Genomic DNA, 21938 nt, shown 5'->3' on the forward strand with positions numbered 1-21938 from the left:
GGATCTTTTCTTTTTAGGAAAGCGGTATTTGTTTTAATTAATTTCGGAATGAATTCGTTGACCCGTGGTACCTGCGGCTTCCGAAGTTATTCAAAGTTATTTACATTCATTCAATGTCCACTTTCACTAAACGACTTACCCCTGAATGGTTCAGCTGTGATCATTTTTTATTTTTCATAAATGACACACATAAAGTATATTTAAAGTATATTTAAAAATCCAAAAATAATAAATTGGTTTTTACACAAAAATTCTGTACATTTTTATCTACTTGCGATTGTTCGATCTTGGTATTGTTATTTTCTGAAATGCGTAAAACGAGAAATTGAATTTTATTTTGGTCCTAAATAACTTACGTAAGTCAATGAACTCATTTCTCAGTGACTTCATACCTGCCCGCCAAGAACATATTATTATAACTATTCTTATTAAATGGATAAATTATTTATATACTCATCAGTACAAAAATATTTAACAATTTTTGTTCAGTTCATTCCTTTCATTTTAAACAAAAGATTCTTAATAATTAAATCCTAATTATCTTAATATTAATAAAGTATAGAAACACTTTTAAAAGAAAAATTGAAACTTACGATAACTCCATAATTCGGCTCAGAGAAAAATGGAGTTACATAAAAGTTCGAAACACTCGAGACGTATTTTCGAAAGATAAACAGTTCAAGAAGTAATCTCACGTAAAGATTAAAATAGAGCAAACAATGTAATTCCAAAAATTCTCGAGCTACTTGAATAGCTCTCATTGCTTTATAATAATGGTGGCACGCAAGTATCATTCAGAAGAATGCGAAAAATGAGTTACATAAACGGATACGGTAAACGAATTCCCTAATTGACAGCCGTGTCTCTTTGTCGAAGAAACACGAGAGCAAATACGACGAGTTTAAACTAGAATGCAGTGCCAGCCAGTCTACTTCTGTATAAAGTTACGTCCACCTTTTCCCATGGACGTCAAACCAGTCGCACGTAAGATTTACGATTACCATGGCACAACTTCTACACCAGACTCCTCGACGCTAGAACAAGCAGTCTACTTTCACTTCGGCTGTAATCGACGTTGAATAACGGCCAATTTGGAAGTTACATTCGCGAAACTGTTGAAACAATTGGAACAAGTCGCACGCCCAGAGATGCAGAGATTCTGCATGAAATGAAAATTGAGATGAACATACGTGGAACCAAATTCAAAGCATGTGTATAAATCAATGTAGGTTAATTAAAGAAATAAATATGTAGGATTAAACCATTTACACTAGAAGGAAAAAGTAACAGCATTATTATTTATATAACATTTGTTAATTGCTTGCGGAATAGATGAAGTTATTAAAAATGACAATTATTTGCATTGATTCGATCAAGGAGCTCTCGAATCCGCTCCGAAGCCCTCGCGTGCAAATGGTTAATAGAAGAAAGAAAATGGAGGGATATTTGGTGGAATGTAAAGAAATAATTTGTAAATTTTGTAGGTAGATGTATCGAAGCAAATAAGACTGAAAGAATGCTACATATCTTTTATGCACGATCAGACATTTACATTTCAAGGTGATCGCGTCGTCTAGGCCAGTCGGAAACGCCATTGCGTTAATCCCGAGCGAACGTTTCAGGACTTCCTTTCTCGGGTGAACGAGCAACGACACGGCGAACAACGGCGAATTTATCACGTGTTATTTATACAATTCCACTTCGAGCATCGTGGCTAATTTTCCTTAAAAACCCACACGACAAGTCAGCATTTAGCAAAGGCGTTCGACGAATCGTCCGCTATAATTAAACAAAACTCACAACCGTTTTGTCAAACGTCCGAGGAAAGTAAAACGTGCCAGTAATACGTCCAATCAATCCAATATGTCCGTTTGAATTCGCGAGGGTAAAATACGAAAATGCTTTGTTTGAAAATAAAGAACTTTCTGAGAAGGAATGACTGAGAATTATGCAATTAAAAGAAAAAGAATGGGGACCGGTTCTCACGTATAAATGAATAAATGAATAATTCTCACGTAAAAATGAATAATCAATAATCGACATTTAACATAATCACTTAGTAATGCGTCGTAGAAACGGTATTGCTAAGTATAATAGACGCAGCAGATATTTGTGTAATATTTATTTACAGTTACCGCAAAGTACTGCAAACAGGAAATAACTTGTTTTCCACAAGCAATTACTACTTCAACTTCTATTCATGGAATTCGTTTATATAAATCCTCGAACGCCCAAGCCGATTCAAATTGATTAAAAGTGGGAAAATCTGGATCGCTGCAGAAGTGCAATCGCGAGTCAACGAGGTCCTGACGTTTCGTCATGATAGAATGCGGAATCGTGAGTGAAAATCATGTCGAATGCGGTGGAAGTTTCATGCTCCGATGCTAGATCGAAGGAATATCGTTAGGTGCCAACGGACTACGTCACTTTTGGCTCTGGTCTTGCCATTGAAACAGGAACGCGTATATGAGGCTTGCTAGTTTCGCAATTTGCCCGTTTAATGCTAACCAGTCCATTCCACTGACTATTTTAGGCAACGGTGAACCGTATGAAACGTGCTTGGTACATTAATTATTGAAAACCACCGTTAGAACATTGGAATTACATGAAACGATAAAAATGAAAGTTGTTTCCTGGCAGCAAGTTACAAAAATAGATATGATAGTAATAGCGTTCGGAAAATGTGCGACGTTGATGGTTAAAATTAATACAAATTTGCAATTTTACACATAAGAGAAAATATTGCGAAAAATTGATAAAAATTAATCATAGAGAATAATCGGTAATTTTATGCGGATCAGAATTTGTAATAATATTCAACTTCCTCGACACGACATGGTCGAAGATAGCAAAAAGTGAAGTCTTATAGAAGAAATGAAACTCTCGCAATATTAAACAATTCTACAATATTACAAAACATAATGCAGTTGCACAACCTCATATTATAATGACATTGAATCGTCTTGCAGCGGATATAATTAAATTCCAGGCATACGTAGCGATGAATTGTACGTATAAAAACATCGTTACATTGATAGATATACGCGCAGATAATCTAAAATTATCGAGCAATCCACAATTATCCTGTAATAAATATTTAATTACCGGTGAGGTTCCTTCAGCGTCATCTCGTCCCCGCGAAAAGAGCTCTTCTTCGCGTTGATATCTTTGTGCATTTCCATCTGCAAGCATAAACAAACGAAATAAATTAATTACCCTGGTTGTAAGCAAAATAGAAAAGCTCTACTATCTACATAATATATATTAAATCAAATTTTTAATTAATATCTAACAAGCATATATAACATCAAAACATAGTACTCCAAATATTATCAACCCCTTTACGATGGAGTGCGTTTTATCCTGCTGGTGATGAAAGTTTTGTACGTACTAATCGAAAAATTGTTCACTTTTAAAATCTGACAATGAAAATGCAAAGAACGTTGGCGATAAAAAAATAAATATTATTTAAATCGTTTCATTGCACATCGATATGTACAATAATGTAGCCAATTATGCTCGTGGGACAGTGTCACTAGAGTTACGTTGCCACATACGATTAAATGTATATATACGAACACGGTGAATGAAAATGATATTCAAGACAATGAATGCCAAGACGACGATACGTCGTCTTTCATCAACTTGAATTCTAATTCATACACTTTCTCTACTCGCGTGTGTTACGTTAAAAACAACAAAATTGCAAACGTGTGTTTTTATTGGCAAAAAAGTGATGTAAAAAACAATAGTTTGTATCAATTGTTACGTTCACGTTAACCAGATAGAAAGAACTATATTAGACCTGAAAAAATGCCAAAAAATAGACGCCACCGGAAATACTCTCCGAAGCAACTATAATCGAACATTAATTTAATCAACAACAAGCGACAGTAGAGAATTTTATATAAATAGACTATCACTAAAATGATCGTTTACTTTCTCGAAATAAAAAATGTAAAACAGGGTATTCGATCACCGGTCCAAAGTGTGTAGCAATGCGTTAAAAATATGTCACGTTACTCTTTGAATTATCAAAAATCTTTTTCTCGATAACAGTCTAATTTTTCGAATGCCCTCCTCTATTTCCGTTTCATTGAAACTTCAAATAAAAAATCGATCCGCTAATTAAGCTCTAAAACCGCGACGTAACCGTGGTTGTTCCTCCGACACGAGCAGCCGATCGAGCCGAGGTCGCGCAAAGTTCAATTGAAACTACTGATCGGACGTTTTCCCATGGAAACGTGACCGAACATCTGTCCTATTCACTGGTTTCCTTCGGTTTTCTCCGGTACTATTCCGCTGTAAACAATTAGCGAGCAAAGTAACGCCGATTATACCAAAAATCGGTTACGAAACGATACTCGAATCGTTCGTAACGTCGCTTGTGGCGCAACGATCGGATAGGATCGCGTGATTAATTGATCGAGTATTGTTAAGTATTTAATCGCGGACAGATTAATGTCCGCGATGGCATTAGCAGCAGGCGAGAGAACGCACGCTTCGCGTATGCACATATGCACGCGAGCCGACAATAACTATCTAATTTAGCCGGCGATTCGTTTAGACTCACGTGTATAGAGTGTATCACCAGCTGACGGAATTCGCGACACCATTGACACGATCATCCTTAATAATTGATCGCGTTTTTCTTTCGCGGTTTATTATATCGATTGAGTGCAATTTGCTTGCGCTCTTACTTCTGCGTCACTCAAGTCGTTGCATTATTTTTTAAAATAGTACTGTCCAATATAAATGAAATAAAAAAAGGATACCCTATTTCGCATATAGAAACAACTATAGTCTTCAAAAACTAAAACTCCAACGTTAAGATATCTAAAAAATCCTTAAAACTTGTTTAGAAAATTATCAAAATCAGAACATTTTAAGGAAATACTTTCAAAAGGAAAACATTTAACGATACTTTATTTCAATACGAAGCCGTGGAACCTAAATTATTCCAAAAGAAGCGGCAGTATTGCACAGAAGAAACCAATGCTACAAATATTGCTCGCAGGAATGCAAAGAAACAAAAAAGAAAACAAGACAACTCGAAAGGAATGCAAGTACATAAAGATGAATCATTCGCATCCTTCATTCTAGGATTTATGTTACTGCCCTTCGAAGTTCGTCGAATCGTCCGAAGCCAACTACACTCAGAATCGTTCGCTAGAAAAGGGATTTAATTGTCTGCCAGGCATTAAGCTCTCTGCGTTGATGCGCCTCGATGATCTACTTGCATTCATTCGTCTCAGCTGCGCCCAATAATACGCTAAAAGTCTTCCACGCGTGTTTTTCAAAACGTGCACCACTTTTTCTCAACCGATTCCACGCTGACTCTGCACTGGAAAACTTTCAACTGATAGTTTTCCATCAACATACTCATAGACACAACTGACGTAACTAGCCGAGAGATAACCGTGCAGTCACCATCTCTTTACTTCTTTTTTTTTTCTCTCAAACTAACCACTTGTTGTGTCTCGAAACAGTATGACTGACCGAGTTCCATTAACTGGAATTCGCTCGTTGGTACACTTTACGCAAGCTATTGAAACGCGATGAACTTGAAGAGTACAGTAAAAATATGAAATGGAGGAATCGAATTTTCGAGGCATGTAATTTATTTTAATTACGGCACATCGTTAATTATAGTCTTTTAATGTTACATCGTGTCTGCAATTTGGAACCATTTTTTATGATGCGGCTTTGTACTTTCATCTTGAATTTGTGTTCTTAGTATTTCCACTTTTGTATCAAACATTTTTCAATGATGATTTCGATGAGAAATAATTTCGACGAGAATATGAAGCGTTATATAATATAACGGAGGATTTACTTAGTGTCCTTGTCTTAAATTTTTGCAGATTTGTTTTCCGATTTCAGAGAAGTGTAAAGCTTTGATTGAATTGTGTTACATGGTTCTCTAATACATGTGTCAGAGCGTATTGATTGATGCGAGGACAAACGTGCGATTAAATAGCGCAAATAATTAAGGGTCAAGTGTAGACAATTAGATAAATAATTCCTTTTTAAACTTTTATTGTTGACGCTCGAGAGTGCTATATCATCTTATTTGAGGTATTTCATTTCCACTGAGTTTAAAGTCCCCTTTTCATTAAAAATAATAAATAAATCTTATCATCAATAAATAATGAAATCATGAAATAAATCATGTTCTCCGAAGAAATGATTTGAAACTATAGTATTTTACTAATGTGAAATTATTATTTAATACAACCTTTAAAGTTTAAACTAACTTTTATATTCTCTTAAGTAGTGTCACGTATAGAAAGTTATCACTAATCCACTCGAGCGTTCAACTGTATACTGAAAAAAATTGAAAAATCATTTCTCGAGGCAATTTTACCCAAGTATCGTACATGTATCGATGCTCGATAGATATCCCAACGAAAAGATAATTTTATATCTCCAGAAACTAGGTAGGTAAAAAACGTTCGCCACTCCTTTGCAGCTCTCTAAACTTCCACATGATAGTAATTTTCGAGGTTGAAAAGATCAAAAGGTACACGATTGTTTGGACAGGAAACGTAACGCTTGAAATATTCAAAGATTTGTCGATCGGTTGTGCAAGGCCGCGAATTTCGTAACAAGGAAATGGCCAATTACATCAAACATCATTCGGCCGAACGGAAAAGGGCCGATGCCAGTTTAGGTGTCGCACTAATTCGACAGTAATTACCACCTACGCGTGTTTTAACAGGTTAAACGGTTCGAATAAAATAAAAATTTCGTTTAGAGGCCGCGGCTCTTTAAATATTCCACCGAACTGGAATGGCCATGACTGGACAGACAAAAGGATTAGTCAAAATTGCGTAGAAAGTACCGTATCGTGAATGAAAAAGATAATCTCGTTTCCCTTCGATTAACACCGAAATCTGAATTAGACAGGTATCTTATCTGGCCATCCGATTAGTTTGATTACATTGTCCTGCTCAGAAGACATTCATTATGTATAATTTCGCGATTACAATCGATATTTAACGAGCATTTAAGAACGTCAGCGGAAAAAAACGTTAATACACGTAATCGAAACTTAAAATGTTTCTTTAAAAAAGAAAACACAAAAAAGCAATGTCGCGGTATAAAAAGAAATTCAAGGTAAGAGAATAAATATAGTAATTGTACATGATATCAAGGAAAATAGTGGACAGTATTTTTCCGCGCGTGTATAAACTTCACCTGAATAAACATAGATGACCATTTTTCAAAAACTCGAAGCAAAGTAGTAAACAAAGACAAGAATTTACCAAGTAAAATTTTTTCTTAATTAACCGCTGAACTGACAAACCTACTTTGTTATGTGCGAAAAATAAACAAAAAGGAAAGTGCCACGTAAGATAATTATGGTAACTAATAATTATTAGTAGTGATAGTTTGCAGATATTGCGAAACTTACTTAATCGCACGGCTAACACTTATCTTCGATACAGTTGCTTCTGCTGTCGTGAATTGTATGTACTTTGAATTTTAAATTTTATCGCTTCTGATCATTATTATCAATATATACATCAATTAACCGCAGTAATGTATACATTAAACTGCCACGTGGAAGTAAGCTATTCGACATCAGGATTAAGTAAAAATTCTCTGGGAATGTCGCAAACATAGTCAATATTATTAGATCGAACAAATACACGTGTGTACAGTTACTATATCTATATATCTGACACTTTCTTGTTATTCCTCTTAACAAAGAAACATATTGAGTTCATCATTTGAACGATGAAAAGATCGAAGAGCACAGTAGAATCGAGATTAAGAACCAGGACGATTTTACATGAAACTTGCAGGGTTCAGAGATTTATAAAAATAAAATTCGGTAGACATAGAACGCTAATTTTGTTAAATTATAAAAATATTGTAAATACCCTTTTGTGCGTAATTTCGAAATATTGTTTAAGTAGAATGACTAAATAGAAATTATTAAAGATGAGAAAAATTGTTCATGGCTCGATGAATGTATTATTTGACGAGTTCCTCGGAGATTACATTGATAAGCGTTATCAGCGATTTTATAATGGTTAGACAGTGGAATAATCATGATCAACGAGTCGCGCGAACGAAAACACCGGTGTAAAGCGGCGTAACAGATGAGATTTTAGCGGATACCACTTATCAAACCTCTTTAAAGGCTAGGCAAGACGCGAGATAAGTACTTCCACGTTGCACATGTGCACGCAGCGACGCGAATCCTCGCGATGCACGCGTGCATCGAGTCTCGCGTCCGGCTGCGTCACGCATTTCGCGAAAGTGGATCCGCAATCGTCGTCTGAATTTATACCCGCGTAATACAATCGCCACGTTCCATTCACCGAATGGAAAAATTTGTCTTTCGTTTAAAGAACAACAATTGTAACTCGACAGAACTGAAAAGTAATCGAATCGTGTTAGACTAAAGCTGGACGTTGGGTTGAAAGGTAATTACGTGCGTTGCGTTTCTTTCGTAGTGCAATAAAATAACGAGATTGAAAAATATACCTTCGAATCAATTATCATCGATACTTTTTGCGATAAATATATAGCTTTTTATTCTCGAGTGCGTAATATACGTGCGACAGGATTTGAAATACGACGTGGAACTCGTTGCGACACATATGTCACAACTTCTTCGAGTTATGTGGAAATATGAAGTTGAAATAAGGGGTGCAATAATCACGTTTAAACTAGAAGCACTGTGATCAAAATTTAAGATGAACCCGTTGTAATTGAACTTGCTGAAAAACAAATATTTATTTCCAAAAAATATAATAAATAATTTATGATATATTGCTGAAATCAATAAAAGAGAATTTTCCTCCCTTCATGTTATTCAAACTCAATGATTGCGCTTTCACGCGGATAAATAAATAAATTTATATTGTACAATAAAAAGTTATACGTTTGAAATATTCTTTTATTATTTTTTTTTAATTTAAGAGATGTAAAATGAAAGAAAAGTGGATGGAAACGAGAAGATCGAGATAATAGTAGTATAAACAGGAGCGCACAGCTCCAATTGTAAGTTAGTGGTCCATTCTTCGATTCATAGTACTTTACTCGGCTGATTACTACAGCAAAGGGCACAGAAATTATGCTTTCAAGTCAATTACCCCTTTAATACGATTCTTGACACGATTATAACGTTTGCAGCAATTACGATTGCCATTATGTATATCGCGATTCAACGTGGGTTTAGATGGTCCGATTGACTCAGTCGTTTCACAGAACAGTTTAACTACAATCTAAATTGAATAAATACGAAGGATATTAAAAAACAACTCTCATCATAGGACTAAAACAGATGGCACGATTGTAAAAACATAAATACCTTTAAACGCTTCATAACTTCCTGTATACTTTAGTAACCCCTATCTATTGCATGATTTCATAATGAAATATAAAAACAATTTAGTTTCCTTCTTTCAAAATTCAATCAAAAATAAATTAGCTAAACCTGTCTACTTTAGACTCAATTTTGGATACTAATCTCATTCGTCGAATGAAAAAAATAAGAGGAGAAATCAATATTGACAAGTAATTCCGCTTTTACATTGTACCTGTCAAATATATAAGAATAAAAATTTATGAATTAAGCGCGAGCCACACGAAAGCTGCACCCCTTTTTTTAAATAGCTACCCACATACATGTTCGAAATGTACGTAGCAACAGCGCGCCCCTCTTTTCCTCTGAAAAATAACCAATGCCAAATATGTATTGCGTCAGATTTTCGACGTCGCAATGATATTTAGCAAGTTCAATAACGTGGCGCCCTATCGAACTTTAACAATCCGCTTTCGCAGCACGTGCACCAGGAAGAAACATGTCTCGGCCAGAGCATCGCCGCGGCTAGAATTAGCCTTCCTATTGGCTCGTATTTGAACCGTTTCTGCTCTTGATATCCGCCCAATAGCTGTTTTAATTAGTAATTTGTTGGGTGCTGAAATAGTGCGCCGCTTTCGAGCAAATATAAAACCGCATTTCATTTCGTTCGGCAATTAAAATCAATTTCTTACGCCGCCATTTTTACATCGACGACTTCATATTAGATTTCGCGCGAAAGCTATTCAGTGATTCCACTTGCCGATACGATATTGGAAGATTTTATGAAGCAAATATAACGCGAGTTACTGTTTTAGAAAGTCGTGTTATTTTAAGATTAAATGCGGAGCCACGTACGCGAAATACCGTTTAAGAAACACCCTATATAATATTGTTGATATGTTTACATCGATCATTGGCGAGCGCGAGTATTTGACCAGAGCTTCTGTAAAATCGGAGTTACTCGATCTTAAAACGTACAGATTCCGAATTCTGACTCCAGTTCAATTTTTTTACACAATTTTTCAATTATTTCCGAAAACTTGTGCTCTTTTTCTTCAGATTTACAATTTGCGTTGCAATACGTAGAAACACGTGTGGTAAATGCTTGCATTGCTCATAAAAATGAGCACACAAAAGTATAAATGGATTAATAACGAAAGTAAATATAAAAGTAACGATATTAATGAAAAGAATAAATGCAAAGCCATTAATGCGAATCGTAAAAACAAATAAAAAGATATTCAGATATTTATGAGTATCGCAAAAATCACGAGACTCGAGTAACCTCCTTGGAACTTCAAAAAGTTATACTTTACAAGTGCAATTTGTGTGTACATGTTCTCCTAAACCAAAGTTGATATTTTACTTTAGGAAACTGGTAATCAACGATAATGGTGATCTCTGTTTGTAGACCTTATACGCTATTATACGTGATCTTGAATTTGACTATTTGTGACTGATATCTCAACGAATCTACAGTCTTTTATTCAAACAACGGCACCATTCAAATTTATCATTCCATTATCGAATCTAAATCTAGTGAGAAGAAAATACTTACGAGAAATAAAAAATAAGATTGATCCTCGACAGAGCTGTTAAGAACAATTGCGAAAAACTAACAGACGTGATACCTTTTATCATAGCTTAAGTAGTACAATATCTATATAGCTAAAAGTGAAATAAACACATGTCTGATACGTCGAGCACCCAATGCGTACTTAAACGCTGCGCAATTTTTTACTCAGATAAAATTAACGCGAACAAGATTTGTGGATTGAAATGATCGAACTGTTAGGTAGTCAAGTAGCAATAAACTTTCATCTATCATCTGATGTTAAAAATTCGTTGAAGGAAACAGGAAATGGCGGGGGAGAGACACTGGTTCTCCCTGTTTCGACGTCGGCCGATTGCTCAATTATGCGCTTTGGAACTTTTCATGTGTGATTTGTTTATATGTTTAAGTTCAATTAAACAGTTATAACAATGGAAAATTATGCTGAAATTGCACGATTCACTTTGAACAACGGGATTGGAAGCAACATGGACGACGTAAATTGCCATTTGGCCAAACTGTACAACGAAATTAGAATATACATTGTAGAGTTTAATTTAAATTTTTGCATTATTTAGTCTAAATAAAACCACGTCGAAAATTGCCAAGTAACCACTGCAATTGTTGTGTTTCTTCTTGAAGAATGACGGTCGCCTTTCGTAACTAAGTTATCTTAAATAGACAATCGCCTATTTACAGTGAAACTGTTATCAAAATTTTATTTATTAAAATAAAATAATGAATTGTTGCGACCGCTATTACCTAATCTGTTGTAGACTGTAACTGCAGCGCAAAAAGTCAGTGATTTGCTATCGCGTCGTTCGAAACATACAAGTATGCGATCAGTTGAATTGTGTAGGAGCATGCATCGAACGCGAAGTGCAATCGGATAATTTTCAGGGCAAGAATTTTGTGAAAATAGTTTAATCTGGCTATGAAACTCCATACGAGAAGCAAATTTTTATACTTTGATAGAAGAAGAACAATACAAATTGATACAATTGCATAAAATACTTCTTTCTGGACAGTTTCAACATTTATTTAAAATAATAAAAATTGGGATTAATATCTAAAGGTTTTGGTAAAAACTAAGTTTTGGTAAAAAAAGGGTTTGGTAAAGGTAATTTGCATTCACATTTCCAAAGAAATGTCCACAAGCGACTTGCAAGCTCATCATTAAATCGGGATTTTGAAGATTATCCTGTAGAGCAAAGGAAATTTCCTTTTCCTCGTCATCGGCATTGAGAAAACAAACAGATAACGAATGACTCAAAAGTATCCTCGTTCCACATACGTACAATTACAAAAATTGATGCCTGATCAATTCGATAATGATTTTCTCAATGTTTGTTAAGCACTATTGGCATTATCAACGCGCTCCATGTTGCGTGGGTCACGGGCGATAGTCATCGGGCGATGGTAAAATTTTCATTAGAAATACAATGCGATATCCATCTAGGTATTAAGAATGGAAGATTATCATTATTTGTTCGCCACTGAGTATCCTAATGGAACTTTTTTGACTCTTCATTTTCTCACAATATTGAACGTGTCCACTTTTTTTTACAAATTTTCAACAAGAGAGAAAGAGAGAGAAAGAGAGAGAAATTTTCCATATCTTTACGCTGTTGATAAATCTATCGGGCGGGTTTCGAAATATCTAAGGATGACTATTGAGGAAAGTTACCCATTCCACGATTTCAGTCCTAATGGAGGTCGAAAGTACTCGCAGCTGTTATTCAACCTCCGTGAACATTGACCAATGCAACTTCCTCGTCAGTGAGCCGATAACAAATTAGGATAGCTCTCTGATACACTCTTTATCTATTTAATTCGTCCATTCTATGGATACGGCAGTCTCGTGGAAAATTCCTACCGGCTCTATTCCTACCCGCTATCGCGATAGAGTAAGCAAAACGTCAGCTACTCGAAATGAGAGCCTTGAATATTAATAACAACGATAAATAAAAAAAAAATTGTCTCGTGTTCAAGCAAGACAAATTTCACAGTTAACTAGGCAGGTGACTCATTCCATGATAAGTACCATTTTCCTCGATGGAAATAGAACGTTCGTGGAATTTTCGTAATTAAATTAAAAATCTTCCAGTTCTTTCTCTCTTTTATTGCATTTGGAGTCCGACGTGCGCTTCGTACGAATCGTTGAATCCTCAGGATGAAATCTATGCAAACTCGATGACGTTTAATAATTTTCTGTTTCGAAATCGAGGTTGGACATTTAAATTCAGAGCGAATGGAATGAAACGTCCAGACGTCCAATTTTATATATTATTCACTTTGTATTTCTAATTTATTTTTCCCAACTGTTTTATAATAACACTTCTCTTTTCCCACTGATTTCTAATGTAATTGCTCTCGCGGATATCTAAAATTCCAGCAAGGTGACAAAGACGGGATCATATCTGCAAATAAAAAGGTAGAATTTAAAGAACGACAAAATAACGAGATAAACTTTATTCCTAAAGCAGCGGATTATCGTTCAGAGAATTTCGAAATATGTGGAACTGATAAAAGTAACAATATTAAATACTAAGTATTCGCAGAGACAAACCAAAAAATAGAGAAAGAAAGACTTGTTACTTTCAAAAAGAAAGGAATTCAAAAAGGAAGGAAGAAAGGAAAAATCCTACGTTTCATTGAACCAGCCAGCTCATACTACTTTCTTAACAGTTGATCATCGACGTATTCGCGAAATGGTACATACTCGTTATCCTTGGATGCGCTATGGGAAACACCCCGTCTCTTCGCACCCATTCAAAAAGCATGCGAACCCATTGGTAGCCGCGCGAACAACGCAATACCGAACACGTTTCTTGCACGTGCCTCGATGCATCGGCCAAGACTATTCGAATGTCAAATGTTTCATCGCCAAATTAAATGTCAATATTTGCCTCTGTCATCGTTCGACGTTCGCTGAATGAGATAAAAAGACCATACATGTAGTACTAGCAGATGATCTTGAATGAAAGCAATCCACGAAGCGAAAATATCTCCATTTCCTTTTCTACTTTAATTACAACCGTCGTTAATGTAACGTTCACAATTATTCGAACTGAATACGATCGCGTTTAATAACTAAAGCTTTGGTAGCATTTTTATTTTATTTTTAAGCCTTCTTTGGGCGATCTGTTGTGGCTGACCGCCAGAAATTAACGACAAATCATTGGCGAAATTGGCGTTGCACCATCTTGGTCTTTTATGAGTAGCTTCGTCATGTAGTAGAATAAAGAGTGAAATTATGTGTTAACGATCTTAACGATATCTTGTCTGCGAAAGGATACGAAAGTCGAGGTGTGCAATACAAATTTGCATCTTAGTGATGTTTGTACATACAATTGTACATGAATGGCGCCAAGTTACTTAAAACTTTCATTTTATCATATTTCGTTCAATTTTTAACTACTCCTCACTTCCTTCCTTTCGTGTCTAGTAAAACAATTTTTTAACAGAGCAACGTCTTTATTAAACACAATTAAAACGAGAATACGGAAATTTTACAGATATCATCGTTTCGATAAAAATTGAGTGCAACGATTATCATTGAAAGTTGAACAAAAACGTTCGACACCTACTCGTACTTATCTACAAAATTCACAACACGCATTAACGAGGATTGTACAAGTATCATCGGTACGATAATTATACTTCGATCAACGCTGTATCTTAATTGCTGCACTGTTGCACCTTTTGTCGCGTAAATTGCCAAACATCGTCGACACACGCAAAAGAAGAAACCTTATTTAACATACAGTGCTGGACAAAAGTATTGGCACAGCATGATTGTTATGATAAAAATGCTTATAACTATGAAACAAATTGTTAAAAAGGAAAAATTTGTTTACACGTTTATTTATTTATTATTCTAGATTATTATTTAACAGAAACAGTAATATAAATAAAGTGATATGCGAAATAATAACAAAAACATATTTATTGAGCGTTTTAAGCATGGACAAAAGTATTGGCACAAATGATTGAAAGTACTTAGAAATTAAAAATTAATATTTGGTTGGCCCTCCATTCCTCATGATAACTTCCTTCAATCGTTTTGGCATTGAAGTTACCAATTTTTTTGTAAAATCCGGCTCTATATTGTTCCATTCTTGTAAAATAATAGCTTTTAATTGGTTTTTGTTTGTTATATTATATTTTCTAATTTTTTTTTCTAATTCATTCCAAACATGTTCGATGGGATTCATGTCTGGACTCTGGGGTGGGGTATTTAATGTATGTGCGGTATTGTAAACGATCCATTGTCGTACAATATAGGCAGTATGTTTTGGATCATGGTCTTGTTGAAAATAAAAATCACGCGGGAGATTTAATTTATTAGCACTTTTAAATAAATTTTCCTTTAATATATTTAAATATACATATTTGTCCATAATCTCATCTATGAATACTAATTCGCCAACCCCAGACGCTGCAATGGAACCCCATACCATGACTCCACCTCCTCCATGTTTCACAGTGGCTTGTAAATGTTGTGGATCCATTTCCGTATTTGGCTTTCTCCAAACTAATACTCTGCCATCTGATTTAAATATATTAAATTTAGTTTCATCTGAAAATAATACGTTATTCCAGAATGTGGGATCCTTTTTTATAAATTCTTTTGCAAATTCTTTTCTCATCTTCCGATTCTTCTTGGATATGTATGGTTTCCTTCTTGCGACACACGCAGAATATCCCGCATCTTTTAACACTCTCCGTATAGTTTTCGAACTTACTTCTTTTTTATTTTCTTCATTTAACTTTGCTCTAAGTTGTGATGAGTTTAATTTACAATTTATTTTCACTTCCTTTACAATTTTCCGTTTTTCTCTAACTGTTAACTTTGAGGGACGTCCACTTCGATTCCTACTTTTGAAATCTGATTGATTCTCAAATCGTTTTACGACACTTCTAATAGTGAATCGACTTCTATTAACACTTTTTGCTATTTCACTATAAGATTTTCGCATTTTGTGCAAATTTAATATTATTTTTCTCTCTTCACTTGTAGTTTCTTTCCCTCTTCTTGACATTGTTGCTTGTTATATTTCCTATGTTGCTAATCGACTGAACTTAAGGATGACTGTTAGAAAAAATGACTATCAGGGAATCCCCTACCTATACCATCAAGTGACAATCGGATTTTTTTCGGAGAGATACAACTACACTAAATTTTGTATAATGTGCCAATACTTTTGTCCATGCTTAAAACGCTCAATAAATATGTTTTTGTTATTATTTCGCATATCACTTTATTTATATTACTGTTTCTGTTAAATAATAATCTAGAATAATAAATAAATAAACGTGTAAACAAATTTTTCCTTTTTAACAATTTGTTTCATAGTTATAAGCATTTTTATCATAACAATCATGCTGTGCCAATACTTTTGTCCAGCACTGTATATTTAACATATTAAACCGATTTAACATATCAATAAAATCATCCTCGCGCCGTCGACTCTCAGGAGGAACGTGTTACGAGATTGTAACGCCTCTGTTATCGAACGAGGCGTTCCGATGTACCGTCATACGATGAGAATTTCGCTTCGTCGAATGTAGATTCCGCGTATAATCGCGTCTTTCCAGATGTAATGTAAACCGAGGGACACATTCCTATGCGTAACAGCTAGATACGACACGTGTTGAACACGACGAAACGTAATGAGCAGATAATCAAAAGCTTAAATGATTTTGATGTTCGGTGAGATATTGCGTTAAGTGAAATTGTTGCTGCACGATGCTCATTTTTCAACGATCAGCGAAAAGAAACGAGACGTTATTTGATTAACACGTTAAGCACCATCACCAACGGTATACTTCTCGTGCAGATCGCGTTTAGTGTATATCGACTGACGATATAAAATTTAAAAAGTTCCATTCTAAATAAATTTTAAATAAATTCGGGTTCATATCACGAATGTACCTAAATATTACTTGTCAAAGAGAATTTTAATAAGCCTTATCGAAGCATGGAGAACATAAAAATGGTCTTCCGCTACAGGTTTCACAAAATATTATAACTTGTTTAGACAAAACAAACTTGGCGCTTAACGTGTTATATGACCTGACTGTAGTGAACAGATGACACACCTGTTCATTGTACAACCGGTTTCGATGTTAGAATATTCGTCAAGGATAGTGTAACTAGGAATTCACCTAAACTCAGAATATAAACACAAATGTTTATGAATGATAACAACAGCAGTGATGCAAACATCAACAGAAACCAGTCTTTTCGCTGACTATCACTTTAGGAGATTTTAGACGACACGTGAGACTCGATCGAGCTTCCTGCTTCAACTGCAACAACAATTAGGAGAAGTAACACTGAAGCGCGAGTAAATGTTTGTTTATAAAGTATTTCAATGGAGCCATAACAAAACGTATGATGAAATTCGAGTTCTGAATTTAATGACGAAATTAGAATTTTCACTAAGACTATTTCTTTCCTAATCTTTTCCTTTCATATTTGTAATTGTAAAGAAAAGAATCAAGTGGATTCAAATACTCTACGTAAACTGCAGACAATTGTTACTACTTTGTTACTACATTATTTCTTCTCGTATAACGTTGGAACGAACAAAAAATTCTATCATCTTTAATTGAAACGAATTGTTTGAGACATTTGATTAATCACTATATCTTAATAATCCCACTTTTGAAGTCTCTGTACAGCCTGTTATAAGATAAGAATTTATATTTTTCAAAACCAGCGAAGAAAAATGGTTCTATGTAACGAAAATGATTAAAAAATCAAAACAAATTTCCCGAGAAGAGAAATTGCTCTGAATAGACAACCTGACTTAATAATAATTAAATAATCAAATAGAATAAGATACTATCAATGCTACCATATAACTTTATTCATTATCGATAGTTTTCCAGCAAATTTTTAATTCTTTTTCATTTGGAAGAGATTGAACGGCAGGACGTCGCTGTATATAAAAAATTGCAGAACTTGAAAAAGAATTCGAAAACAGAATATGTACAGATTTCGAAACGTTGTTTAATTTAAAAAGTGCAATGACTGCACAGCTTTGCGGAGACAATATTCCTTGCCCTCGAGCATGTGAATCGTGTAAGCAACACCGACAAATGGCAGCCATTTATCCGTGTATAAACCTAGCTATAACACGGTTTATTTAAAACCATCTTTAAATCAAACCAACCAGCTAGTCCGCTAGACGCTTTTCACCTCGTGCGATCATCCTAATAAACGTACCTCGTAAGAAAGGCAATTGAATTACACCATTATTCGTCTGATTAAAAATGCCACTGTTCCAGATCTTCCTTCGATTAATCGAATCGATCGGACACGCGCTATTAAATAATCAAATATTCAAAACAATAGAATATCATTGTTTCAGCGTGAAAGAAGTTTGTTCCTTTTTTTTTTAACAATTTATAGATATCAAAATTAATTGAAAATATATTATCCCAAATATTTGGATAATCAAGATTCCACTGCGTGTTGATAAAGTTAATGCGTTCAATATCGCGCAAGGCTGAACGTTTCTAACGTTAAAACTAAGCCAAGGAAATGCGTTTCGTTATTTCCATTGCGCGAAACGAGGAATTGTCATAAGCTTGGAACGACTTAAGCTATAAAACTCCATCGTTTACCGAGACTAAATTTTACTTTTCCGATGTTACCATAATTATTATCTCAACTGCGATACACAAAAATCCGTGCAATTTAAACGCAATTAGTGATCAAAGAAAAGAATGAATAAGGGTGTGTTCGAATGACAATTATCTCAACGTAATAAAAAAATAACGGATAATAAGACAAATCTCCTAGACTTCCATTGAAATACAGTTAACTCTGTAGTTGATAGAGAGAACCAGTTAAGGTTCCCTAAAGAACCTTATCTGGATGAACCATAACGATTACTATCAGCAAACAGCGATAACAATCAATCGTAAAAAGAATCTTCAGATATCCAACATTTTTACCTACTAATATTCAAACTAAAAGCTGCAAACAATTGTACAACAGGTATAAACAAAATACAGTCGCTGTCCCTCTCTGTTTCTTTATTTTCAATAAAAGGTTTGATGACGATTTAATAGTATAAAGAAACGACGGGATGTCACGGACGGTACTCACTTTCTTTATGATGAATTCAAAGTATCCAGATATACGAATGGGAGTACTGGTAACCCATGGATGGCGGCGGATTCACCCGTCCGATCCGTGAGAACGTGCAACGGTCGGCTGCTTCCGCGCGACTGAAACGAAGCCGCGTTACTGAGACCACTCGAGCCAACCACCAAAGGCTGCTCGCGCTATTACTTTACTCTTGCTTCTTCTCCCCGACCGGTGTCAATCTGGCCTCTCCCTGTCGCTAAACGCTCAAGGCCCCTTAATTTTCCTACGATTCGAGGTGGCGCGAATCGTGTACGTCGTGTGCCCAGGTTCAAAGACCGGAAACGCCCCGTAGACGAAGAGGAACGGCCCAATGGAACCTAACGAACCAATTGGAACGAGAAATTGCAGTTTCACTCGGCGATTCTGATCGTTTTGCGTTCTATTTCCTTCCATTTCCTTATCCGCTTGTGTACTTTGTTTTGTATTCGATTGACAAGTCAGTTCACGATTTGATGATATAACGTATCGTGTATAACTTATTATATTATTCGTAATAAATGTATACGAAACTAAAAATTAGACAAATTAGTGAAAAATTAGTTGAAAACGAAATTTAAGTAAGATTGTACGAGTGAAGGTTACAAAGTATTTCCAGGACGAATTTCAATGAAATCTTGATCGAACAATGGAATTAACGACTCTTCGACCTCCATAGGATTTTCTTCCGATGGTTCACTATTCTTTCGAACTGTTACATGCGAAATAACCAATTACCACTTCGCGTGCGAGTAATGATGAATCCAACTTCCTGCTATATCCTTACCGCGTATTATAATGCCTTTGACGATTGTCGATAAGGCATCGCGTGTTCCTGCTAAAGTTTCTTCGAGTCGCAGAGGAATCCTATTTAATAAAACTGTATAAAAATAATTTTGAGCCTCGTAGATACAAAAGATTAACAAAATTATGATATCAGCATAATCACCTCCATTTTTCCACCGAACTAATTGTTTCTTCGTCGTTCCAATTTTCCTTTACCGCCTTTCACACAATTTAATCATCCTTTCATATAATTAACAATAAAAATCTGCGCAGTATGGAAATAATTCCTTTTTCAAAGATTCAAATCCCCTTCTAATTTTTCCATCCATTTGACAAATCGCGAAGATAATCTATATATGTTAGCAAGGCTTATTAATCGTCGTCCATCTGATTGATTCGACTCCAACGAAGGATTTTATTGAACTCCACAGCAACTCATAAATAAGCGATCCGTACATGGAAAACAAGGCCGCATCTGTTCATGTATAACATTTTTATGGGCACGGAACGACCTTAGCCTCAACTAGCCATGAACAAATGTACGTGCATGTATAGTACTCATATCTGCACATGATATGTTTCGTTGATTTCTGTGACTTTGGTTACCACTGTAATGATTACATACTATAGTTATCATTAAGTCGACAATAGGTAAAAAATGTATACGTTGTATATATTAATATTTTATACAGTAACGAAGAGATAAAGTTATTCAACATTCGAAGACCAATGTATTCAAAAGAAAATGAAATGCTACAAAATTATGACAAGTATTCTCTCTAAAAAAAAATTATGGAGAATTTGTAAAAATAAATTTATGTCGAACTATACATTTCCTATAAGAAGTTATGAATCAGTCGTTTTGATTGGTTTAATATACTAAAAGAAAAATGAAATCGATGGAAGATCAAGCTCGTTAATATAACAAAGTAACGTAATTTTGTTTTCAGTTTCTTTTTCAATCAATTCACATTACTGAATTAAATTCACTGGAAAAAGAAGTTTCTAGTGAAATGTATCGGAACGTTAGGACTTAATGGGTTAAGAAATAATTACAATCGTAAAAGGAATCGTTTCTTAGAAACTACTGCACGCGAACTGTTAATATCAATAAATTACATTACTTTGTTACGAGTGGGTATTTCTTCTACACTAGATTATTATATATATCGTTTTATGGTCGAAGATTATTAAAGAACAACACTATCAAATTTCAACATGGATTAATTTTCCATTAACTGGCTACAATCTCCTTAATCGTGTGGATTAATTAGCGAATTGAAATCATTTGGAAGTTTATCGACAATACGTATGTATTTAGGAATTAGCTAATTAATTTCGTGCGTGTTATCGCATACAATATTGCGACCGAGCGCCTGCAACAATGTGACCTGTTTCTCACTGAAACATGAAAGTAGCGGAGTGCAAAGGCGAATACATGCATCGATCATTCGATGGATTAACATTAATATTTCGAATGATAACTCGATGATGACACGTCTCATTCGCGTCATTGTTTATCGATTGAATGATGACAACTTTTACTTTCGATTCTTATCATTGATTATCATTATCGCATACAAATAATTGCGTTTCTTCCCCCTTTGCCAGTACTTTTCTACTGTATGTAAAGTTAATCCTTCAAAATCCATCGATTTCCGTACAAGCATGCGAACATTACAAAATATTCCTATGAATGTTCCAACATTTATGAATGTATTTTTGTTTCTTCTTTTAACGAGCTCTTTTTCTTTTACGCACCATACGATTGCTTAATCGTTCCACCTTCTTTCTTTTCTAAGATTCCAACACGTATAGGCCCCTCAAATTTTCCGTTCGAATGACGCAGCACTGGTCGAAGTAAATCAAATTGAACCAATATAATACCTTGCCTGATACTATCGAACTGCATATTTGTACAAATACTATTAGCTTTAGCTGCATTCCATAGAAAATCAACGGGGGTTCCTCGACCCCTTTTATCGCGTAGAACCGTTTCCATTCTTACTCGAAAATTATCTGTCTATTTCCATTGAACTAACTTAGTAATAATAATAATAATAACATACACCTGTCCGGCGATTTACATGAATTATCCGTTCTATGCGATTTTTGTTACACGAAAATAAATTATG

General features: G+C 34.9%; 1 protein-coding gene and 1 long non-coding RNA gene across 3 annotated transcripts in view; both read right to left on the reverse strand.

The window, feature by feature from the left end:
* Window positions 1–19212, reverse strand: part of LOC143428115 (proton-coupled amino acid transporter 2) — a 28676-nt gene extending 9464 nt beyond the window's left edge. Inside the window, exons 1-2 of one of the 2 annotated variants that reach the window (XM_076902818.1) lie at window positions 19000–19212; window positions 3106–3182 (exon numbers count right to left, since the gene is read on the reverse strand). In XM_076902818.1, the coding sequence (XP_076758933.1) occupies window positions 3106–3182 (77 nt within the window). In that variant the 5' untranslated portion in view covers window positions 19000–19212. The remainder of the gene's footprint in view (window positions 1–3105; window positions 3183–18999) is intronic. The other variant, XM_076902816.1, reaches the window with a different exon arrangement.
* A 403-nt stretch (window positions 19213–19615) lies between these two features.
* Window positions 19616–19972, reverse strand: LOC143428177 (uncharacterized). Its single transcript, XR_013102403.1, has 3 exons — window positions 19967–19972; window positions 19805–19919; window positions 19616–19729 (listed from the first exon to the last, which is right to left on the reverse strand). It is a non-coding gene; the product is annotated as an uncharacterized LOC143428177 (long non-coding RNA).
* Between the last annotated feature and the right edge of the window lie 1966 nt (window positions 19973–21938).

This window comes from Xylocopa sonorina, chromosome 10, assembly GCF_050948175.1.
Source record: "Xylocopa sonorina isolate GNS202 chromosome 10, iyXylSono1_principal, whole genome shotgun sequence".
Classification (NCBI taxonomy): domain Eukaryota; kingdom Metazoa; phylum Arthropoda; class Insecta; order Hymenoptera; family Apidae; genus Xylocopa; species Xylocopa sonorina.